Source organism: Palaemon carinicauda, chromosome 17 (assembly GCF_036898095.1).
Source record: "Palaemon carinicauda isolate YSFRI2023 chromosome 17, ASM3689809v2, whole genome shotgun sequence".
Taxonomy (NCBI): domain Eukaryota; kingdom Metazoa; phylum Arthropoda; class Malacostraca; order Decapoda; family Palaemonidae; genus Palaemon; species Palaemon carinicauda.
Window position 1 is genome coordinate 55,570,741 of NC_090741.1, and position 20,000 is coordinate 55,590,740.

Here is a 20,000-nt window from a genome sequence, read left to right on the forward strand (position 1 = left end):
GAAAATCTTCACTTTGTAACTTACTCTTTTTAGATTTCATTAAAGAAAACCAAACGGATCTACAACCCTAGATTCAGTTAAAGCAAATAAGAATGAGAAGGATCTTCACTTTGTAACTTAATCTTTTTAGATTTCATTAAAAAACTAAACAGACCTACAACCCTAGATTCTGTTAAAGAAAATAAGAATGAGAAAGATCTTCACCTTGTAACTTAATCTTTTTAGATTTTATTAAAAAACTAAACAGATCTACAACCCTAGATTCAGTTAAAGCAAATAAGAATGAGAAGGATCTTCACCTTGTAACTTAATCTTTTTAGATTTCATTAAAGAAAACCAAACGGATCTACACCCCTAGATTCTGTTAAAGCAAATAAGAATTAGAAAGATCTTCACCTTGGTAGCATGGCAGCCATACCCAAGTTCCGTTTGACGTGCAGTTCACCAGTTGCACGGTATTTCCGGGCGTGACCTCGTGACCTTGTATGCAAGTCGAGGTCACATTGCTGCCTTCAATGTAGTTCAAAGATGCATTCCAGGTCGTGGTTGCATTATCTATTATAAGGTCATCCCAGCAGAAATCTACAGGAAATAAGGTTATTATTATTATCGTTACTACTACTACTACTAGTGTATGCAACCCGTTAACCCAGCTGAATATTTAGATAGATATGTACACACGAGTAAACACACAGATTCAACCCTTCGCACACCCTCCTCTTTTCCTAACCACAAACTCTCTCACCAGGGTATGACTACTCACTCTCACCCTACATGAAGGACGGGAGAGACCAAATACTTATACTTCTGGTAATGCCTCTTAGCGTGAGAACCGTAATTTCAACTTATTATACAAGACTTAATTTGTACTTAAGCATTTATCTTTTACTGTGTGTAACTTCAAGGCAACCTAACCCAAACTCAGACCCTCCTGTCGCATGTCCCAACGCTCTCTTATATTATTAACTTTTGATATTAAACGTATTGTTCATGGACCTTCACATCATGAAAATATTCGAGGAGCCTTTGTAGTTCGTTGGACAGAGCAGGTGTGAAATTTCAAAAGTTATGACTTAATAAAACATATTTTAAAAGGGAGAGAAACATAAGAACAGAACCTAACCTAATCTAGGAAACGTATCCTTGCCTACTTACCTTCAAGGGGGCTCCAACCCCCTACAACCCCTCCTAGGCTGCCGTATTCTTAGCTTGCCCTATGACTGTCTCAACCCCGTGTTCGCTTCCCAATTGACGTCACTTGTAGCATTGTAACACTAAATCATAACATTTCGTAAATCTTTAAACTACCTTCATGAGATACTTCACATCAAAATAAACATAATTTTCCCCATAAATACAATACATTTGATAAGTAATTAGAATGTTTACACCTGTCCCAACGAACTGCATTCACCCCACATTCTAATCCTTACGGAAACATGGCTCCAAAACTGCAGGCGAAAACGCGTAGGTCAGCTGATCCGGGGAGATGCATGTAATATTCTGCGTCACATTGGCACTGGCGAGGGCCATCAGCTCTGGGCAGCTGAAGGACACGGTGCCATTCAAGAAACGGGATTCAGTCGTTTCGTATGTGATCGTGCCTGGTGTTGGGGGCACAGGTAGCTCGCTCAGGCAGACTGCAGGGAGAGAAGTAAAATCATGGACCTTGGATTAGTGCTATTCATCACGGAAGTATCATTAAAAAGGATAAATTGTGATGTTTCTTATATTAATAACATAAGGATAAAGAATAAGTTCTAACATGAATAACGCAAGGATATGAAATCAGGGATGATTAGTATTGTTACTCACGGAAGTATCATTAAGAGGGATAAATTGTGATGTTTCTTACATTAACAACACAAGGATAAGGATGTGAAATCAAGGATCCTGGATTATTTTTGGTTCTTGCGGAAGTATAATTAAGAAGGAAAAACTGTGATGTTTGTCACATTAATAATATAATGATGAGGAAAATGTACTAACAGTGATGGCTAGAGGATGTGAAACCAAGACCCTGAATTAGTGCTGCTTCTCACAGAAGTAAATTTATCATAAAGAGGGAAAAATTGTGATGTTTCTCACATTATTAACCGGATGAGGAAAAGGTTCTAACAGAAATAACGCAAGGATCTGAAAGCAGGTCCCTGAATTAGTAAGGTTTCTCACTAAAGTATCATTAGGAGGGAGAAATTGTAATGTTTCTTACATTATTGAAATAAGGAAAATAGAAAAAGTAGCAAGGAAATAAGGATATTTTTCCCATAGAAATAACAGACAAGAAGAGATAAGATACGGAATGAGGTAATTAGGGGTACCACAGGAGTTAGAGAACTATCAGATAAGATCCAAGAAAGTAGACTGAGGTGGTATGGTCATGTCATGAGAAGAGATGAACAGTATATTAGGAGGAGAGTGATGGAAATGGAGGTACAAGGAACGAGAAGGAGAGGGAGACCAAAGCGAAGGTGGATGGACTGTATCAAGGATGACCTTCGATCAAAGGGATTAACCGGTAATGAAGTGTGGGACAGAGGTAGATGGAGAACGCTGGCCAGAAACATCGACCCCACATAAAATGGGAAATGATGCAGGCAAAGAAGAAGAAGAAGAAGAAGAAGAAGAAGAAGAAGAAGAAGAAGAAGAAGAAATAACAGAGAGAACTGAGAAGATAGTCTTGTTTCTCCTATATATAACAAGGAATTATGCAGTGTTTTTCTCAGAAGTAACAAAAGAATAAGGGAACGTGGTTTCTTACAACCAATGAAAAGTTCTCTATGATAAAGCTGGTAAAAAAATGATTGACTTTAACATAGAAAATTAATGTTATTATAATAAGAAAATACTGGTAATTTGACAGCTATAAAAATCAATACTTTTCCCCACAAAACCAGGGAGATTCTAAATAGCTCTGTCAGGTAAATCACAGAATGAATGAATGATTTAAAGTTCTCTGATTCATTCATTCTGTGATTCAACTGACAGGGCTGTTTAGAATCTCCCTGGTTTTGTGGGTGAAAGAATTAAAATTTTAGCTGTTAAAATACCAGCATTTTCTTAATCATAATAATATTAATCACAGAACATTAATATTCCTATGGTACTGTGCTTATACAAATTTACATATCAGTAAACAAAGAAATTTACTACAGAGGTAATTAATGTAGTGTACTCAGAAAACCTTCTTCAAAATAATCTATAAAAGAAGATTAATCGTTTCCTAAGGAGATAAATAATGTAGTATAATCTAAAACAATCTACAAAGTAATCTATAAAAGGAGATGAATCATTTCCTAAGGAGATAAATATTGTAATATAATCAGAAAGTAGTCTACAAAGTAATCTATAAAAGGTGATGATTCATTTCCTATATAGATAGATATTGTAATATAATCAGAAAGTGATCTACAAAATAATCTATAAAAGCAGATGAATCCTTTCCTAAAGAGATAAATATTGTAATATAATCAGAAAGTAGTCTACAAAATAATCTTTAAAAGTAGATAAATCATTTATAAAGAGATAAATATTGAAATATAATCAGAAAGTGATCTACAAAATAATCTATAAAAACAGATGAATCATCTCCTAAAGAGATAAATATTGTAATATAATCAGAAAGTAATCTACAAAATAATCTATAAAAGCAGATGAATCCTCTCCTAAAGAGATAAATATTGTAATATAATCAGAAAGTGATCTACAAAATAATCTATAAAAGCAGATGAATCCTCTCCTAAAGAGATAAATATTGTAATATAATCAGAAAGTGATCTACAAAATAATCTATAAAAGCAGATGAATCATCTCCTAAAGAGATAAATATTGTAATATAATCAGAAAGTAATCTACAAAATAATCTATAAAAGCAGATGAATCCTCTCCTAAAGAGATAAATATTGTAATATAATCAGAAAGTAGTCTACAAAATAATATATAAAAGGAGATGAATAATTTCCTAAATAGATCGATATTGTAATATAATCAGAAAGTAGTCTACAAAATAATCTATAAAAGGAGATGAATCATTTCCTAAAGAGATAAATATTGTGATATAATCAGAAAGTAATCTACAAAATAATCTATAAAAGGAGATGAATCGTTTCCTAAAGAGATAAATATTGTGATATAATCAGAAAGTAGTCTACAAAATAATCTATAAAAGGAGATGAATCATTTCCTAAAGAGATAAATATTGTGATATAATCAGAAAGTAATCTACAAAATAATCTATAAAAGGAGATGAATCGTTTCCTAAAGAGATAAATATTGTAATATAATCAGAAAGTAGTCTACAAAATAATCTATAAAAGCAGATGAATCATTTCCTTAAGAGATAAATATTGTGGTTTAATCATAAAACAATCTACAAATTGATCTATAAAAGGAGATGAATCATTTCCTAAATAGATCGATATTGTAATATAATCAGAAAGTAGTCTACAAAATAATCTATAAAAGGAGATGAATCATTTCCTAAAGAGATAAATATTGTAATATAATAAGAAAGTAGTCTACAAAATAATCTATAAAAGCAGATGAATCATTTTCTTAAGAGATAGATATTGTAATATAATCAGAAAGTGATCTACAAAATAATCTATAAAAGCAGATGAATCCTTTCCTAAAGAGGTAAATAGTGTAGTATAATCATAAAACAATCTATTAAATGTTTCCTAAAGAGATAAATAATGCATTGAAATATAGAGACCATCTATAAAATAACCTATAAAAATAAAAGGTAAATCATTTCTACTCGCCATTAGCAACTAAGCACTCGGGCAGAGGCTGCTCCAAATACCATTCTCCGAGTGGCCCCATGCAGGACACATTGTGGAAAACAGATGCAGTTATATTCCCGTCGAAGAAGTATCCAGGATAACAGCTGTTTTAGGTTAAAAAGGCAAAGAATTAAGCAATTATAAGTATATAAGTATGACGAGATATGCATGTAAGTATATTAAGTAGTGGCGTGTCTGTGATCTTATATTATGTTTGTATGAATTCAAAGTATAGTCAACTCGTGGGAGATGGATGGGACGTTGACCATGGCCCTGGCTGACGAGAGCCTATTGCTTTGCCAGTCAGCCATGATATATATATATATATATATATAAATGTATATATATGTATACATATATATAATATATATATATATATATATACCCTATACACACACACATATATATATATATACCCTATACACACACACACACATATATATATATATATATGTATGTATATATATATATATATACCCTATACACACACACACACACATATATATATATATATATATGTATGTATATATATATATATATCTATATATACACACATACACATATATATATACATATACATGTGTGTATATATATACACATATATATAAACATATAAATATATATTTATATATATATATATATATATATATATTATGTATATGTTTCATGTGTTTGTTTATTCAATAAATACAGTTCACAGTTTACACCTGTAACATATCTAGCATCACACTCATCTGAAAAACATCTTACTAAAACCAACTTACTTATTGTACAGTTGGACACAGTAATTCCTGGTACAACACGCTCTGTCACACCCTTACTGCGTGACGAATAACCAAGTAGCTAACTCTGCAGAGTTACACACAGGAAATCTCCGTTCAGTAATGGTGTGACACTGAGCTCTTCTTCAGAGCTAGGTGTGCCTTGAATGCCTGTATCCAACTGTACTTATAAAAATCTCAGTAATGTATTCAGCTGTATTCCTAACCATTAAAAAGAGCTTGATTCCAAGATTCTTGGGCAGGATGTGCTGTACTATGCTAGCGGTACTTTTAGATTCATTTCAGAAGTAAGTCTCTTGAAAACTAAATAATTTATTATTATTATTATTATTATTATTATTATTATTATTATTATTATTATTATTATTATTATTATTATTATTATTATTATTATTATTAGCTAAGCTACAACACTAGGTGGAAAAGCCAGATGCTATAGCCCAAGGGCTCCAACAGGGAAAAATATCCTATTGAAAAAATTAAATAAGGAAATAAATAAAGGACATAAGAAGTAATGAACAATTAAAATAAAATATTTTAAAAAACATTAACAACATTAAAACAGATATTCCATATATAAACTATAAAAAAAGACTTATCTCAGCCTGTTCAACATGTAAACATTTACTGCAAGTTTGAACTTTGGATGATCTACTGATTCAACTACCCGATCAGGAAGATCATTCATTATGACATCAACGCCAGTGTTGTTTCAGTTAATTAGATTTGTAAGAGAGAGAGAGAGAGAGAGAGAGAGAGAGAGAGAGAGAGAGAGAGAGAGAGAGAGAGGGGGGGAACACTACATTATTGTTGTTTTGTAGAAGGGTGTTTGAGAGAGAGAGTAAAATAGTTTTTCTGTAGAGAGAGAGAGAGAGAGAGAGAGAGAGAGAGATAGAGAGAGAGAGATAGAGAGAGAGAGATAGAGAGAGAGAGAGAACTTCACATTGTTGTTGTTTTGTAGGAGAAAGAAAGAAAGAGAGAGAGGGAGAGAGAGAGAGAGAGAGAGAGAGAGAGAGAGAACTTCATATTGTTGTTGTTTTGTAGGAAAGAGAGAGAGAGAGAGAGAGAGAGAGAGAGAACTTCATTTTGTTGTTGTTTTGTAGGAGAGAGAGAGAGAGAGAGAGAGAGAGAGAGAACACTACATTATTGTTTTGTAGAAGGGTGCTTGAGAGAGAGAGTAAAATAGTTTATCTGTAGAGAGAGAGAGAGAACTACACATTGTTGTTGTTTTGTAGGAGAGAGAGAGAGAGAGAGAGAGAGAGAGAGAGAACTACACGTTGTTGCTTTGTAAGGATATCTTCTAAGGCTATTACTGCCAGAAAACTTGAACCAATCAATCAATTCCTCGCTTACCTGTAGCTGGCCACAGTCTCCAAGTCTGTGATGTTGGCCCAAAGGAGTGGCTTCATGTTCGTTGTTGGGTCCAGTGGTAGAGTTTTACAGTCTGGAAATGTTCAGTATGTTGCGATTAATTAATTGAAAAAAGGATATACATATTCTTTAATTCTGTGTTATTTGGAGTACTTCCAGAATGCTTTTATTTTATATGGAATATATTTGTATATATATATATATATATATATAAATATATATATATATATATACAGTATATAAATATATATATATGTATATATATACAGTATATATATATATATATATATATACTATGATATTATACGAGGTATATATATATAAATATATATATATATATATATATGTATACAATATTAATATACATACATATATATTTATATATGTATACTATAATATTATGCAGGCATATGTATATATATATATATATATAGGCCTATATATATATATATATAGGAACTAATATCAATGTGGAGTACCTTAACAACATACGACTTGCAAAAGACATAGCTGTGTTTAGTGAATCATGGAAGGAATTACAAAAGATGATACAAGATTTGAATAGAGAAAGCAGAAATGTAGGACTGAAAATGAATATGAGTAAAGCTAAGATAACGTTCATTCAAAGAAACTCACTTGTACCGATGATGGTAGAACTGAAAATGAATATGAGTAAAACTAAGATAACGTTCAAAGAAACTCACTTGTGCCAATGATGCTAGGACTGAAAATGAATATGAGTAAAACTAAGAAACGTTCAAAGAAACTCACTTGTACCAATGATGGTAGAACTGAAAATGAATATGAGTAAAACTAAGATAACGTTCAAAGAAACTCACTTGTACCAATGATGGTAGGACTGAAAATGAATATGAGTAAAACTAAGATAACGTTCAAAGAAACTCACTTGTACCAATGATGGTAGGACTGAAAATGAATATGAGTAAAACTAAGATAACGTTCAAAGAAACTCACTTGTACCAATGATGGTAGGACTGAAAATGAATATGAATAAAACTAAGATAACGTTCAAAGAAACTCACTTGTACCAATGATGGTAGAACTGAAAATGAATTTGAGTAAAACTAAGAAACGTTCAAAGAAACTCACTTGTACCAATGATGGTAGGACTGAAAATGAATATGAGTAAAACTAAGATAACGTTCAAAGAAACTCACTTGTACCAATGATGGTAGGACTGAAAATGAATATGAGTAAAACTAGGATAACGTTCAAAGAAACTCACTTGTCCCAATGATGGTAGGACTGAAAATGAATATGAGTAAAACTAGGATAACGTTCAAAGAAACTCACTTGTACCAATGATGGTAGGACTGAAAATGAATATGAGAAAAACTAAGATAACGTTCAAAGAAACTCACTTGTACCGATGATGGTAGGACTGAAAATGAATATGAGTAAAACTAAGAAACGTTCAAAGAAACTCACTTGTGCCAATGATGTCAGGGGTACCGACACACGGCTAGTTCAGACGTTTCTGTGTAATGGGCTGCAATGAAAGTGACACTACCCGTAGATGAAGTCTCCATGAACCTCCAGTGCTGCTTGCCCTCCGTGGGGCCAAGGGCGCCTAGGACGTCAGAGTCAGGGGCGTATGATCCTGCTAGAGTCCAATCGCCATTGCTGTTAGGAGATGAGGATTATAAAACTAATAGAAAAGTGAAATTATCTTGGATTACTGTGATTATGAAGTGGTTTATAATTACGATAATCAGGATTATGTTAATTGTTTGGTCTTTATAATGGTTAGGGAGAAAATTGTCTTTGCGAAAAATAAATGTGTTACCGGTGAAAGTAATTTTTCATTATGGGTATGAAAAACGGATTTTGAGCGAAGCGAAAAATCTATTTTTGGGTAAGATAGCCATGTCGTCCTGATGGAAGTTCCTTAAAGGCAGCTTCCTAGGGTATATTACAACTACGGCGATATTCCCAGAGAATTTACCTTCAGGTACCCAGAATTCTAACTCCTGGAGCGAGTATCCCTAAAAAAGACCTTAGGGATATCGTAAATATCAGTGGACGTATTCTTGACACGCCTCATAGCAATCTATACCCCGAATAGAGTTAACACTTCGTAGGGGTAAAATGGCAAGAAAACGAAAACGATAAGAAAGGGGGGAGCCGTTCATAAGGCATCTCTCCTCCCCGTTTCGAAAGCGTGCCCTGCGCCGCTCACGGCGCCATCTGTATTCCTTGTAGCGATACACGAGGTGCTACAGATACTGTATGTAGGGAGGGGTCCTACTATCCTTTTCACTCTTATTTATTTATTTTATTTTTTTTTTTTGAAAAGGAGCAGGGCGGGTCCATCAGGACGACATGGCTATCTTACCCAAAAATAGATTTTTCGCTTCGCTCAAAATCCGTTTTTTGGGCTCAAGCCATGTCGTCCTGATGGAAGTATACCAGAGCATTACTTTATCTGTGGATTCTCAATACGTGCCGTACTCCTCAAGAATGTTTCTTAGTCAACTCGACTGACAGACCTAAGATGTTACCGTTATACATCTTTTCACTAATCATAAGCCATGAAAGTGCTTCCTGCCCCCTACAGGGAGGAGTCCTACTAGACTCTAGAAACGAACGAAGAGTACATATACCTATGTATGAATCACTCGCCAGCCAGTACCATATAGTGGTCTCACTCTATATGAAGTAAAGCGAAGTCTTACGGGACTACAGTATCCAAAAGAAAAGGTCCCGACCAGCACCCTGGTCGAAGTAAAATTAGACAAAAGGTTATATCTGCGTAGGATTAAACTTGCTGCTACCACCATCCTCAGAAAGGGGTGGAGTCCTTATTGCTAAGGAAAGTATAAACCAGTATAATCCAGGCTTTGCATTAAGGAATAGGCTATTATAGATATCCCCGATTAATATACATAGGCTAAATGCTCAAAAATCAATATGAAATCAAAAATAGGTGAAGGAGACGCAAGGTTCCCGAGAACAAGTTTATTGAGAAACAATAAATAGACATGGTCACCATAAATATGTACATATGCTAGGTGGATGACCAACAATTTACACAAGTACTGTAGTGCATGGATGAATGATTATCTGAAAGAAAACATATGTGTCACTTACACATACCCCGGTATCAAACTTAACGTCCATGTTACTACTTTGCTGACAATAGCGTTGGCAAACGCTTGGCACACCTGTCTGTACTTGTGCTACCATCACCATAACGTTGGAACAGTCACTGTGGGCTCTGAGAGCCTTCACTACCAGTTATATCAACGCATATAACTAACCATTCACCCAAGAATCCAAGTCCCAAATGATTCCGCTGTTCCTCGCAGAGTTAAACAGCAGGGTTAACGACGCAACCAACTGCTACCACAGACCTCTTTAGCTGCTCCACTTGCTTAGCATAGTGGCGAAAGAATACCCTGGAAGACTTCCAGCCAGTGTATGAACGAAGGTGTTCAAAATCCATAAAGTTAAAGAAGTTTAAGGATGAAGCAACTTTCCTCGGATCATGACCTGCGGGTGAACTGTCAGGATCCGCTCTGCGAATAAAATATGTAATTTTCGCCCTAAGCTGATTTAAAGATAAATTCGAGCCCGATGTTTCTCCTCTGAATAGTTGGCCCCCATGGAAGTCTGAAGTTCTACGAAGATAGACCTTAAGGCATTCTACGGGACATAGAGATGCATCTTCTTTCAGAGGGCAGATTCTCCAGGGACCCCACCTGTTGGTGGGCAACTCGTTCTTAGCGAGAAACGTAGGGTCCGGAAACAGGTTCAGTTCTCCCCCATCCAGGAACTGAACTCGGCCCTCCTCTCTCGAGAGGGCCACAATCTCACTAACTCTGGCCCCAGAAGCAAGGGCAAAAAGGAAGATCACTTTTTGAGTCAGGTCCTTCAACGCACATTCCTCATTATCTAGTAATGAGGCAAAATGAAGGACTTTGTCTAACGACCATGAAATAGGCTTTGGAGGAGCTGATGGTCTAAGCCTAGCACAGGCCTTTGGGATCTTATTAAACATCTCGTTAGCGAGGTCTACCTGGAAGGCATATAGAATGGGTCTTGTTAGAGCTGACTTACATGTAGAAATTGTGTTCGCCGCCAGCCCCTGTCCGTGGAGGTGAATGAAGAAGGATAGGCAGAACTCCGTAGAGATCTCGTGCGGGTTCTTATCTTTGACAAAGGCTACCCATTTCTTCCACGCAGATTCGTACTGCCTCCTAGTAGACTTACACTTGTATTCTTCCAGGAAGTCGATATTATCTTTCGAGATTCCGAACCGTTTCTTCACCGCTAGGGAGAGAAAATCATGAGCTGCAGGGTTCGGGTTTTCTGTAATGAAGCGAAGACAGTCGACTTCTGGACTTGCTGGGACAGAACTGGGTCCGGGAGTGGTAGAAACCTCAGTCGTAGTTCCAGAGCTAGAGGGAACCATACACTGTTCGGCCACTTGTGGGCCACTATTGCTGCTACTCCCTTGAAGGATCTCAGTTTGTTGAGGACCCTCAACATCAGATTGTGAGGGGGAAACAGGTAGATCCTGGACCATCTGTTCCAATCGAGGGACATCGCATCTATTGCTTCTGCCGAGGGGTCCACGTATGGGGACACATATTTCGGCAGCTTCTTGTTGTCCTTCGTCGCGAAGAGGTCTATCTGCAGTTCTGGGACTTGTCTCAAGATGAAAGAGAATGATCCTGCGTCTAGGGACCATTCTGTCTCTATCGGTGTAACCCTGGATAGAGCGTCCGCGGTCACATTCCGGACTCCTTGAAGGTGAACTGCTGACAGGTGCCACTTCTTCTTCTCCGCCAGTCGGAATATGGCTAACATTACCTGGTTGAGAGGTGGGGATCTCGATCCCCGCCGATTCAGACATTTCACAACCACCTCGCTGTCCAGTACCAACCTTACGTGGATCGAGTGACGTGGGGATACTTTCTTCAGGGTAAGAAGTACTGCCATAGCTTCTAGAAAGTTTATGTGAAAGGTCCCAAATAGCTTGGACCAGATCCCTTGCACTTTTTTCCGATGGGAGTGACCCCCCCACCCTACCTTTGAGGCGTCTGTGTGGATTGTCACTGACGGGGGGGGGGGTGGCTGAAGAGGTAGAGACCTCTTTAGACGACTGGCTTGAGACCACGGTCTGAGAAGAGAACGTAGTCGAAGTGGGACCGGTCTCTTCAAGTCCCTTCGCTCTTTCGATGCAAAGGTTCTCCATACTCCCGCTGCATCTTTTAACTGTGCTCTTAGCACTGGGTCTGTTACTGATGCAAACTGAAGAGAGCCCAAAACCCTCTCTTGTTCGCGTCTTGATATCCTCTCGGAACCTAGAAGTCTCCTGACAGACCCCGCTATTTCCTTCCTCTTTGACATCGGGATGGAAAGACGGTGTGACACTAGATCCCAGTGAATTCCCAACCACTGGAACCTCTGAGCTGGAGAAAGACGAGACTTCTTTCTGTTGATCATGAAGCCTAGATATTCCAGGAACTGAATCACTTGTAGGGAAGCTTGCAAGCATTCTGCTCTGGATGCTGCCCACACCAACCAATCGTCCAGGTAGGCTACTACCTGGAACCCTTTTAGGCGTAACTGTTTGAGAGCTGCGCTCGCAAGCTTCGTAAAGATCCTTGGGGCTATGTTTAGTCCGAAGGGCATCGCCCTGAAAGCGTAAAGTTTTTGTTGTAGCTTGAATCCTAGGTAGGGGGAGAGACGACGACTTATTGGAACGTGCCAATATGCGTCTGACAAATCGATGGAGACGGTATATGCCCTCTTGGGCAGTAAGGCCCTTATGTGTTGTAACGTTAACATCTTGAACTTGTGGTTCACTATGAACTTGTTGAGTGGTGACAAGTCCAGAATGACTCTGAGTTTCCCCGAGTCTTTCTTGGGAACACAAAACAGCCTCCCTTGGAACTTGATGGACTTTACCCTCCTGATCACCTTTTTCTCCAACAGATCTTGGATGTACTGTTGGAAAAATTGAGGGCACTGGGGCGGAGTACTGTACCAACTCCAACCCAGTCCATTTTTGAGAAGGCTGTGGGCCCAGGGATCGAAGGTCCAGCGATCCCGGAAATACTGAAGTCTCCCACCTACCGGCGACACTTCACTTTGACTGCCCTGCAGTCTTGCCTCCCTGGCCGCGACCACCTCTGAATCCTCGTCCCCTAGAGGGGCGTCTTGATGACCCTCTAGCTGCTCCTCTGGGTCTTGCACGAAACGTGGTCGACTGTCCCTCGAACACGGGATTGAATGCCGGGGAAGCTGATGACATGGCTTGGGGAACCCATTGGAAGGTGGTCGGGGTCTGGGCTACCAGTTGTGGAACCGGAGGCAAAGCTGGCTGCTGCTGCTGTTGTCTTTGCGGTTTGAAGGACTTGGCTGGACGGGAGGAAAACCTTGACTTCTTCGCCTTTCCTTTCGGCTGAGGGCCCTCATCCGGAGAAGACTTCCTCTTAAGGGACAGGCCCCACTTCAGGAGAAGATTGCGGTTCTCAGTGGCTGCCTTGTCCACGATCTCTTTGACCACGTCCTTGGGAAAGAGATCTTTACCCCAGATGCTGGATGAAATTAGCCTCTTGGGTTCATGCCTCACTGTGGCCGAGGCGAACACAAACTCCCTACAGGCCCTCCTTGCTTTAACAAAGCAATAGAGGTCCTTGGTTACTGTGGCCAGATGGATTTTGGCCATAACCATGAACATCTCTGGCATCTTGGGGTCGCTAGCCATCGTCTCCATGTTGGTCTGGAGAGACATCGAGGCTGCCAGGCGCTCCTTTGTGTCCAATTCCCTCCGTAGAAGGAATTCCGACAACTTGGGAAGGTTTTCGCCGAACTGCTGTCCTGCAATGTCGGCGTCCAACTTCCCAACCGAGAAAGTAAGGTGCACCTCCTTCCAGTCCTTATTGTCCATTGGCAATGCCAACGATAGAGGTTTACATTCCTCCAAAGACGGGCACGGCTTGCCAGCTTCAACCGCCTTCATGACGGCCGCAAACCCCTTTTGCATAAAGGGGAAGGCCCTAGCTGGGGAGGATACAAAGGAGGGGTGCTTCTTACTCAAAGCGGCAACTTTTGAGTTTGAGAACCCCCTCTCCTTTAAAGCAGCTGTTAAAGTGGCTTGAGCCTTGGAGTGATCCAGGATAATCACCTCCTTTGGTTCCGTCTCCTCCTTCGAAGCCGGCTCCTTCTTCAAACGGACATAGCAGTCCGGGTAGGCCCCTCTACTGGGCCAGAATTCCACCTCCTCAAGGGGAACTGAGCCCAGTTTCTCCGACATGACGATCTTCCCAATCGTCATCGGCATGTGCTCGGCATATCTCCACGGGTTGGCATCCGAGCACAGAGGAAGGTCCTTAACGTTGAGCTTCTTTGGAGGTCCACGTGATGCTGTGATCTTCTGCATCTGGAGCTCCAAAGTAGCGGCCTTCTGATTATTCTCCCTCTGCATCTGTTGGATCATACCAACGATGGAAGAGAGAGCCTGTCCAAGCTTTGCTGGAAGAGCGGACGAGGTAGAGGGGATAGGTTCAGAGACCTGAACCGGCACGTCTGATGATACGGGAACCTCTTCCTCCACAGCAATAGGATCTCGATCCTCCTCCTCGCCCTCTGCGAGGAGATCCTGCTCCGCACGATCGGACAAGTCGGACATCTTGTCGTCCAACTGGATGTCCTGCATGGCGTCAGCGACATCCTCCTCCACTGGAATCTGGATCAGAGGGATCTCCGGCCGAGGCTGGGGAACAACAGCATCAGGGGAAGCCTTGGGAAAAAGGTATGCCCTCATCTTCTCGTTAGGAAGATAAGGTCCAGTGGTGTTTTTCTGAAAACCCCTTACCCATAAGCGAAGCCTCTCCCTCGCTGCATCTCTTGACTCCGCCGACCTAGGGGATTCAAAAGCCTCTGATAGCAGGTTAGTACATACAGCACATACCTGCGGATCCCAGTAACGATGGTCATCATTGGAGGCTGCACAAGCCGCGTGCCTCCTACACGAGGCATGTCCGCAAAAGTTCTTACTGCGGACATTGCAGAAGACACTATCACACTTCGGATGCTCCTCCTGTAAAAGAAGAAAAATTTCCATGAATATCAAGTGAATTTCAATTCACATGTAACAAATGAGTATTCAACAAGAATAAGGGAAAGACACCTACTTGTGAAACCCACACAAACACCTGTGGAAGCCCACCAGCCAAGTCACATAGTTAGTCTTTACTAGAATAACCAGAGAACGTATTTCCAAAGGAAATTAGGTGTAGCTCACACCTAAGGTAAAATATTACCATTCCGGCCAGGGATAAAAGAATTATCTTTTATCCTTGTAAGGCGACACCAGGTGATTGTACCAGTAACACAAGTAAGATAGAAAAGACAGTGTTGTAACCTACTACATCATGAACTCCCTTGGTTGAATATACCACCAAGAGAGGACTGATACAGTACCTGAGGGTGGTGTGCCAGCCGGCTATTGCCGGACAGCACCCCCCCCCCCCCCCCGTTTTTCGAAAGGTAGATCTCAAGTACACAACATCAGATCACCCTTATTGGGGAGAACTCCAGATCCCATGCCTGAACCGGCCGGCAGTGGTTGCCGGACCGCAGCCACCCGGTTTGCACTGCGTTGCCGGCCATCATTCTTAGTGGCCGGCTGACTGGGCAGTGTCGCAGGCCGGCCGGCAGCAGTAAACAAACCCTGCCGGCTGGCCCCCCACACTAGGCAGCGCTCGGCTGCCGGCCCCACTTGTAGTGGCCGACAGATGAGCAAGAGACCGGCCGGCAAAGGTATACACCCAACGCCGACCGACAGCAAGAGAACTGGAGAACACCCCTCCCCACCGACGGCCGGCCTGTAGGCCGGCAGACGGCAAGGACAACACATACTAAGACAATAGAATGAGTGCCGGGTTAAGAGACTATGAGTCTCTGGGCCCGGCACCCGAAAGAGTGCCGAAAGGAAGGGGAGACACTAAGTCAAGCTTCCTAACCGCTGCCTACTGAATCTACAGACGGCAGCGATGGAGGGACCAAGAAAGGACCGGGCAGCACTCGAAGTAATGGTCTCTGCCGGTCGGCACACTCTGCCGGCCGACAGGAGACCACGCCAGTTCCTCATCCCAACCTAGGCTAGGCAAGGATGCAGACGACTGACACAAGGAACGGAAAAAAGAAGGGAAGGACAGAGGGTCCTATCCAACCTTACCTTGGTTAAGGGTCATTCCCAACTAAGACAGTTCATCTCAGTTAGAGAAAGACCCGAGAGGGAGGCCGGCACTACTGGCTGCCTCCCAAGAACCACGGCAAGGAAGGAATTGCCCTTCCAGAAAAGGGAACATATCCCGAGACCGGAACGGCAATAGGACAGTCTGATGAGTCACCGAGTAAAGGGATCACTACTGGAACCCATCAAGGTGGACCAAGGGGATAACCCTTAATGCCCGAGTCAATCAGCAAGGGAGACTCTGCCCCATGCCAGACAAACCGGGCTCAGACTAAACACTGTTGTACTGTCCCCCTCTGAACCAATACAGTTGGAACGGGAAGGTACAGTACTACTCCAGCATAGATATATTTGAAGATTAATTCAAATAAACCACTAGAGTTAAGCCTAAGGCTTAAACAGAGGGAAAGGGTTTGCCCCTTCCCCGAAGAGAAGGGAGCAAACGGGGAACAGATAATATTATAATGACCTAAGACAACCTAGCCTAGGCACTAAGAGAATCGATTACCTAATTCACCGAAACTCACACCAATACTATCTTGGAAGGTACTCGAAAAGGACTTATATGTATAACGTTGCCTAACGCTTAAAGCAATAAATTCACATTTGGAAGACTAATTATCATGCAGGAAGTACATAGGCCAACAGCTAGCCTACGAAGACTAGTGTTGGCAGCCTTGGCAAAACTTCGCCAGGCACACTACTATCGCATCATAACAGAATTCCTAAAAAAGCTAAGTAGCTAATATTTAAGCGCAAAGGGGGCTGGGAACGTCGCTCTTGCTAACAAATAAATCCTATTCTAGCGAGCGACAGCATCCATGATGCCTCCAGCAGGCAACAGCTCTTGTATCAAAGATAACTCTTTTAATTACTTTAATTTTAACCAAGAGCCTACATTTATACATAAAAGAAATAGTACTCAACTTATCCGAGGCAGAAGAAGTTGGAGAAAGCATTATTAAGCGAGAAAATTCCAAGATTGGGTAGAAAACAGGGAAAACACACCGAGTCGTAGAGCTACGCAAAAAGGAATACAGATGGCGCCGTGAGCGGCGCAGGGCACGCTTTCGAAACGGGGAGGAGAGATGCCTTATGAACGGCTCCCCCCTTTCTTATCGTTTTCGTTTTCTTGCCATTTTACCCCTACGAAGTGTTAACTCTATTCGGGGTATAGATTGCTATGAGGCGTGTCAAGAATACGTCCACTGATATTTACGATATCCCTAAGGTCTTTTTTAGGGATACTCGCTCCAGGAGTTAGAATTCTGGGTACCTGAAGGTAAATTCTCTGGGAATATCGCCGTAGTTGTAATATACCCTAGGAAGCTGCCTTTAAGGAACTTCCATCAGGACGACATGGCTTGAGCCCAAAAAGGACACTTATTTAATTTTCAGTTTCTGTATATATACATACATGTGTGTGGATGTGTGTGCATTTGTATGCGTATTTATAGAAATATAAAGTATATGTATATATATATACAGTATATATATATATATATATATATATATATATAAATATATATGTATATATATATATATATATACATATATATATATATATATATATATATATATATATATACATTTATATTTACATACACACATATAACCTATATATATATATATATATATATATATATGTATATATATACATATACATATATTTATTTACTTATTTACTATATTAATACATATATACACATCAATCCGCACATATAATACACACATATTTACACAGAACTCTTGAAGATATCTATATAGGAAGTACAGTACAGCTATCCTAAAACTGCATAAAGATAGTGAGAAAATTCCGATTGAGAAAGGAGTTAGACAGGGAGACCCCATCTCTCCTAAATTATTCATAGCATGTCTAGAAGAATTTTCTTTTTAAGAATTGAGAAAATTTAGGAATTAATATTAATGGAGACTATCTTAACCACATAAGATTTGCAGATGACATAGGAGTGTTTAGTGAATCGTAGGAGGAAGTGACGAACTAAGAAAGTTATTGTTATTAGCTAAGCTACAACCCTAGTTGGAAAAGCAAGATGCTATAAGCCCCAGGGGTTCAATAGGGAAAAATAAAGAAATAGATAAACGATATGAGAGAAAAAAATTAACAATAAACTATTTTAAAAAGAATAACAACATCAAAACACATTTGTCATATATAAACTATAAAAAGACTTATGTCAGCCTGTTCAACATAAAGATATTTGCTGCAACTTTGAACTTTTGAAGATCATTCCACAACTTGGTCACGGCTAGAATAAAACTTCTAGAATACTGTGTAGTATTGAGCCTCTTGGTGGAGAAGGCCTGACTATTAAAATTAACAGCATGCCTAGTATTACGAACAGGATAGAATTCTTATCAGACATTAAGACTCCCTACATCTTCAAAAACGTCTTAAACTGACTTACACATCATGAATACCGAGCTGAACCCGCTTTACATCTTCCGTCGAAAAGGCACTCACAAGCTGGAATTATGAATTCATATTAGTTACAGTTTTGTAAATTCATATAAGTTACAGTTTTGTAAATTCATATAAGTTACAGTTTTGTAAATTCATATTAGTTAAAAATTTGTAAATTAATTTTAGTTACAGTTTTGTAAATTCATATTAGTTAAACATTTGTAAATTAATTATAGTTACAGTTTTGTAAATTCATATTAGTTACAGTTTTTTAAATTCATATTAGTTACAGTTTTTTAAATTCATATTAGTTACAGTTTTTTAAATTCATATTAGTTACAGTTTTGTAAATTTGTATCAGTTAAAGTTTCGTAAATTCATATTAGTTAAAGTTTTGTAAATTCAAATTACAGTTTTGTAAATTCATATTAGTTACAGTTTTATAAATTCATATTAGTTACAGTTTTATAAATTCATATTAGTTACAGTTTTGTAAATTCATATTAGTTACAGTTTCGTAAATTCATATTAGTTACAGTTTCATAACTGGGATTTTCTTAAGAAATTTCCTTTTTTTCTTTTAAGGTAGATTAGTGATTACAGTTTAAAATAACAGTAGATCTAAAATTCATTTCCTAAAGTTTACAAATATCTTTCTAATATGACATAGTAGTGTACGTGCCCAGTCAGAAATGACAGCCGAATATTTAAGTGGATATTCAGGCATACGCTCACACACAGATTCAACCCTTCCCACCCCCTCCACCTTTCCTAACTACAAACCCTCTCACCTGAGTATGAGTACTCTCTCTCTCTCTCTCTCTCTCTCTCTCTCTCTCTCTCTCTCTCTCTCCCTATCCGAGGGACAGGGAGAGAAAGAGTAGTTACACGTCTTGCCATCCCACTGAGCGTCACCGGAAATATATATATATATATATATATATATATATATATATATATATATATATATATATATATATATATATATATATACTGTATATATATATATATATATATATATATATATATATATATATATATTCTTTATTATATAGGGGTGATGTGAGATTTGATGACATAAGAAATTGATACATCAACTATGTAATTCAGTTCACCCTACCTATCTGGATAAGCTAAGGCTGCACTGTCTAGAATAGGTTGTTGTGGCTATGATACAGTCAGAGAAAAAAATGCTTAAAACTTATGAAAAAACTAATACATCAGCTATGTAATCCAGTTCACCCTACCCCTCTGGATAAGCTAGTGCTGCACTGTCGTTAGAACAGGCAGGCTGTTGTGGCCATGATAAAGTCAGAGAACACCTTATCAAACTTTCAAAAAAAAAATGGATAGTAACATGACCTATGTAATCAAGTTCATCCTGCCACTCTGGATAAGCTAGGGCT

At 39.2% G+C, this 20,000-nt stretch overlaps 1 protein-coding gene across 1 annotated transcript in view; it reads right to left on the bottom strand.

Moving 5' to 3' along the window:
- Window positions 1-20,000, bottom strand: part of LOC137656373 (uncharacterized) — a 48,272-nt gene that overhangs the window by 8,968 nt on the left and 19,304 nt on the right. The window contains 7 exon segments of the mRNA XM_068390548.1: window positions 397-582; window positions 1,434-1,640; window positions 4,764-4,888; window positions 6,920-7,010; window positions 8,387-8,405; window positions 8,407-8,581; window positions 18,599-18,657. Coding sequence (XP_068246649.1) covers window positions 397-582; window positions 1,434-1,640; window positions 4,764-4,888; window positions 6,920-7,010; window positions 8,387-8,405; window positions 8,407-8,581; window positions 18,599-18,657 — 862 coding nt within the window.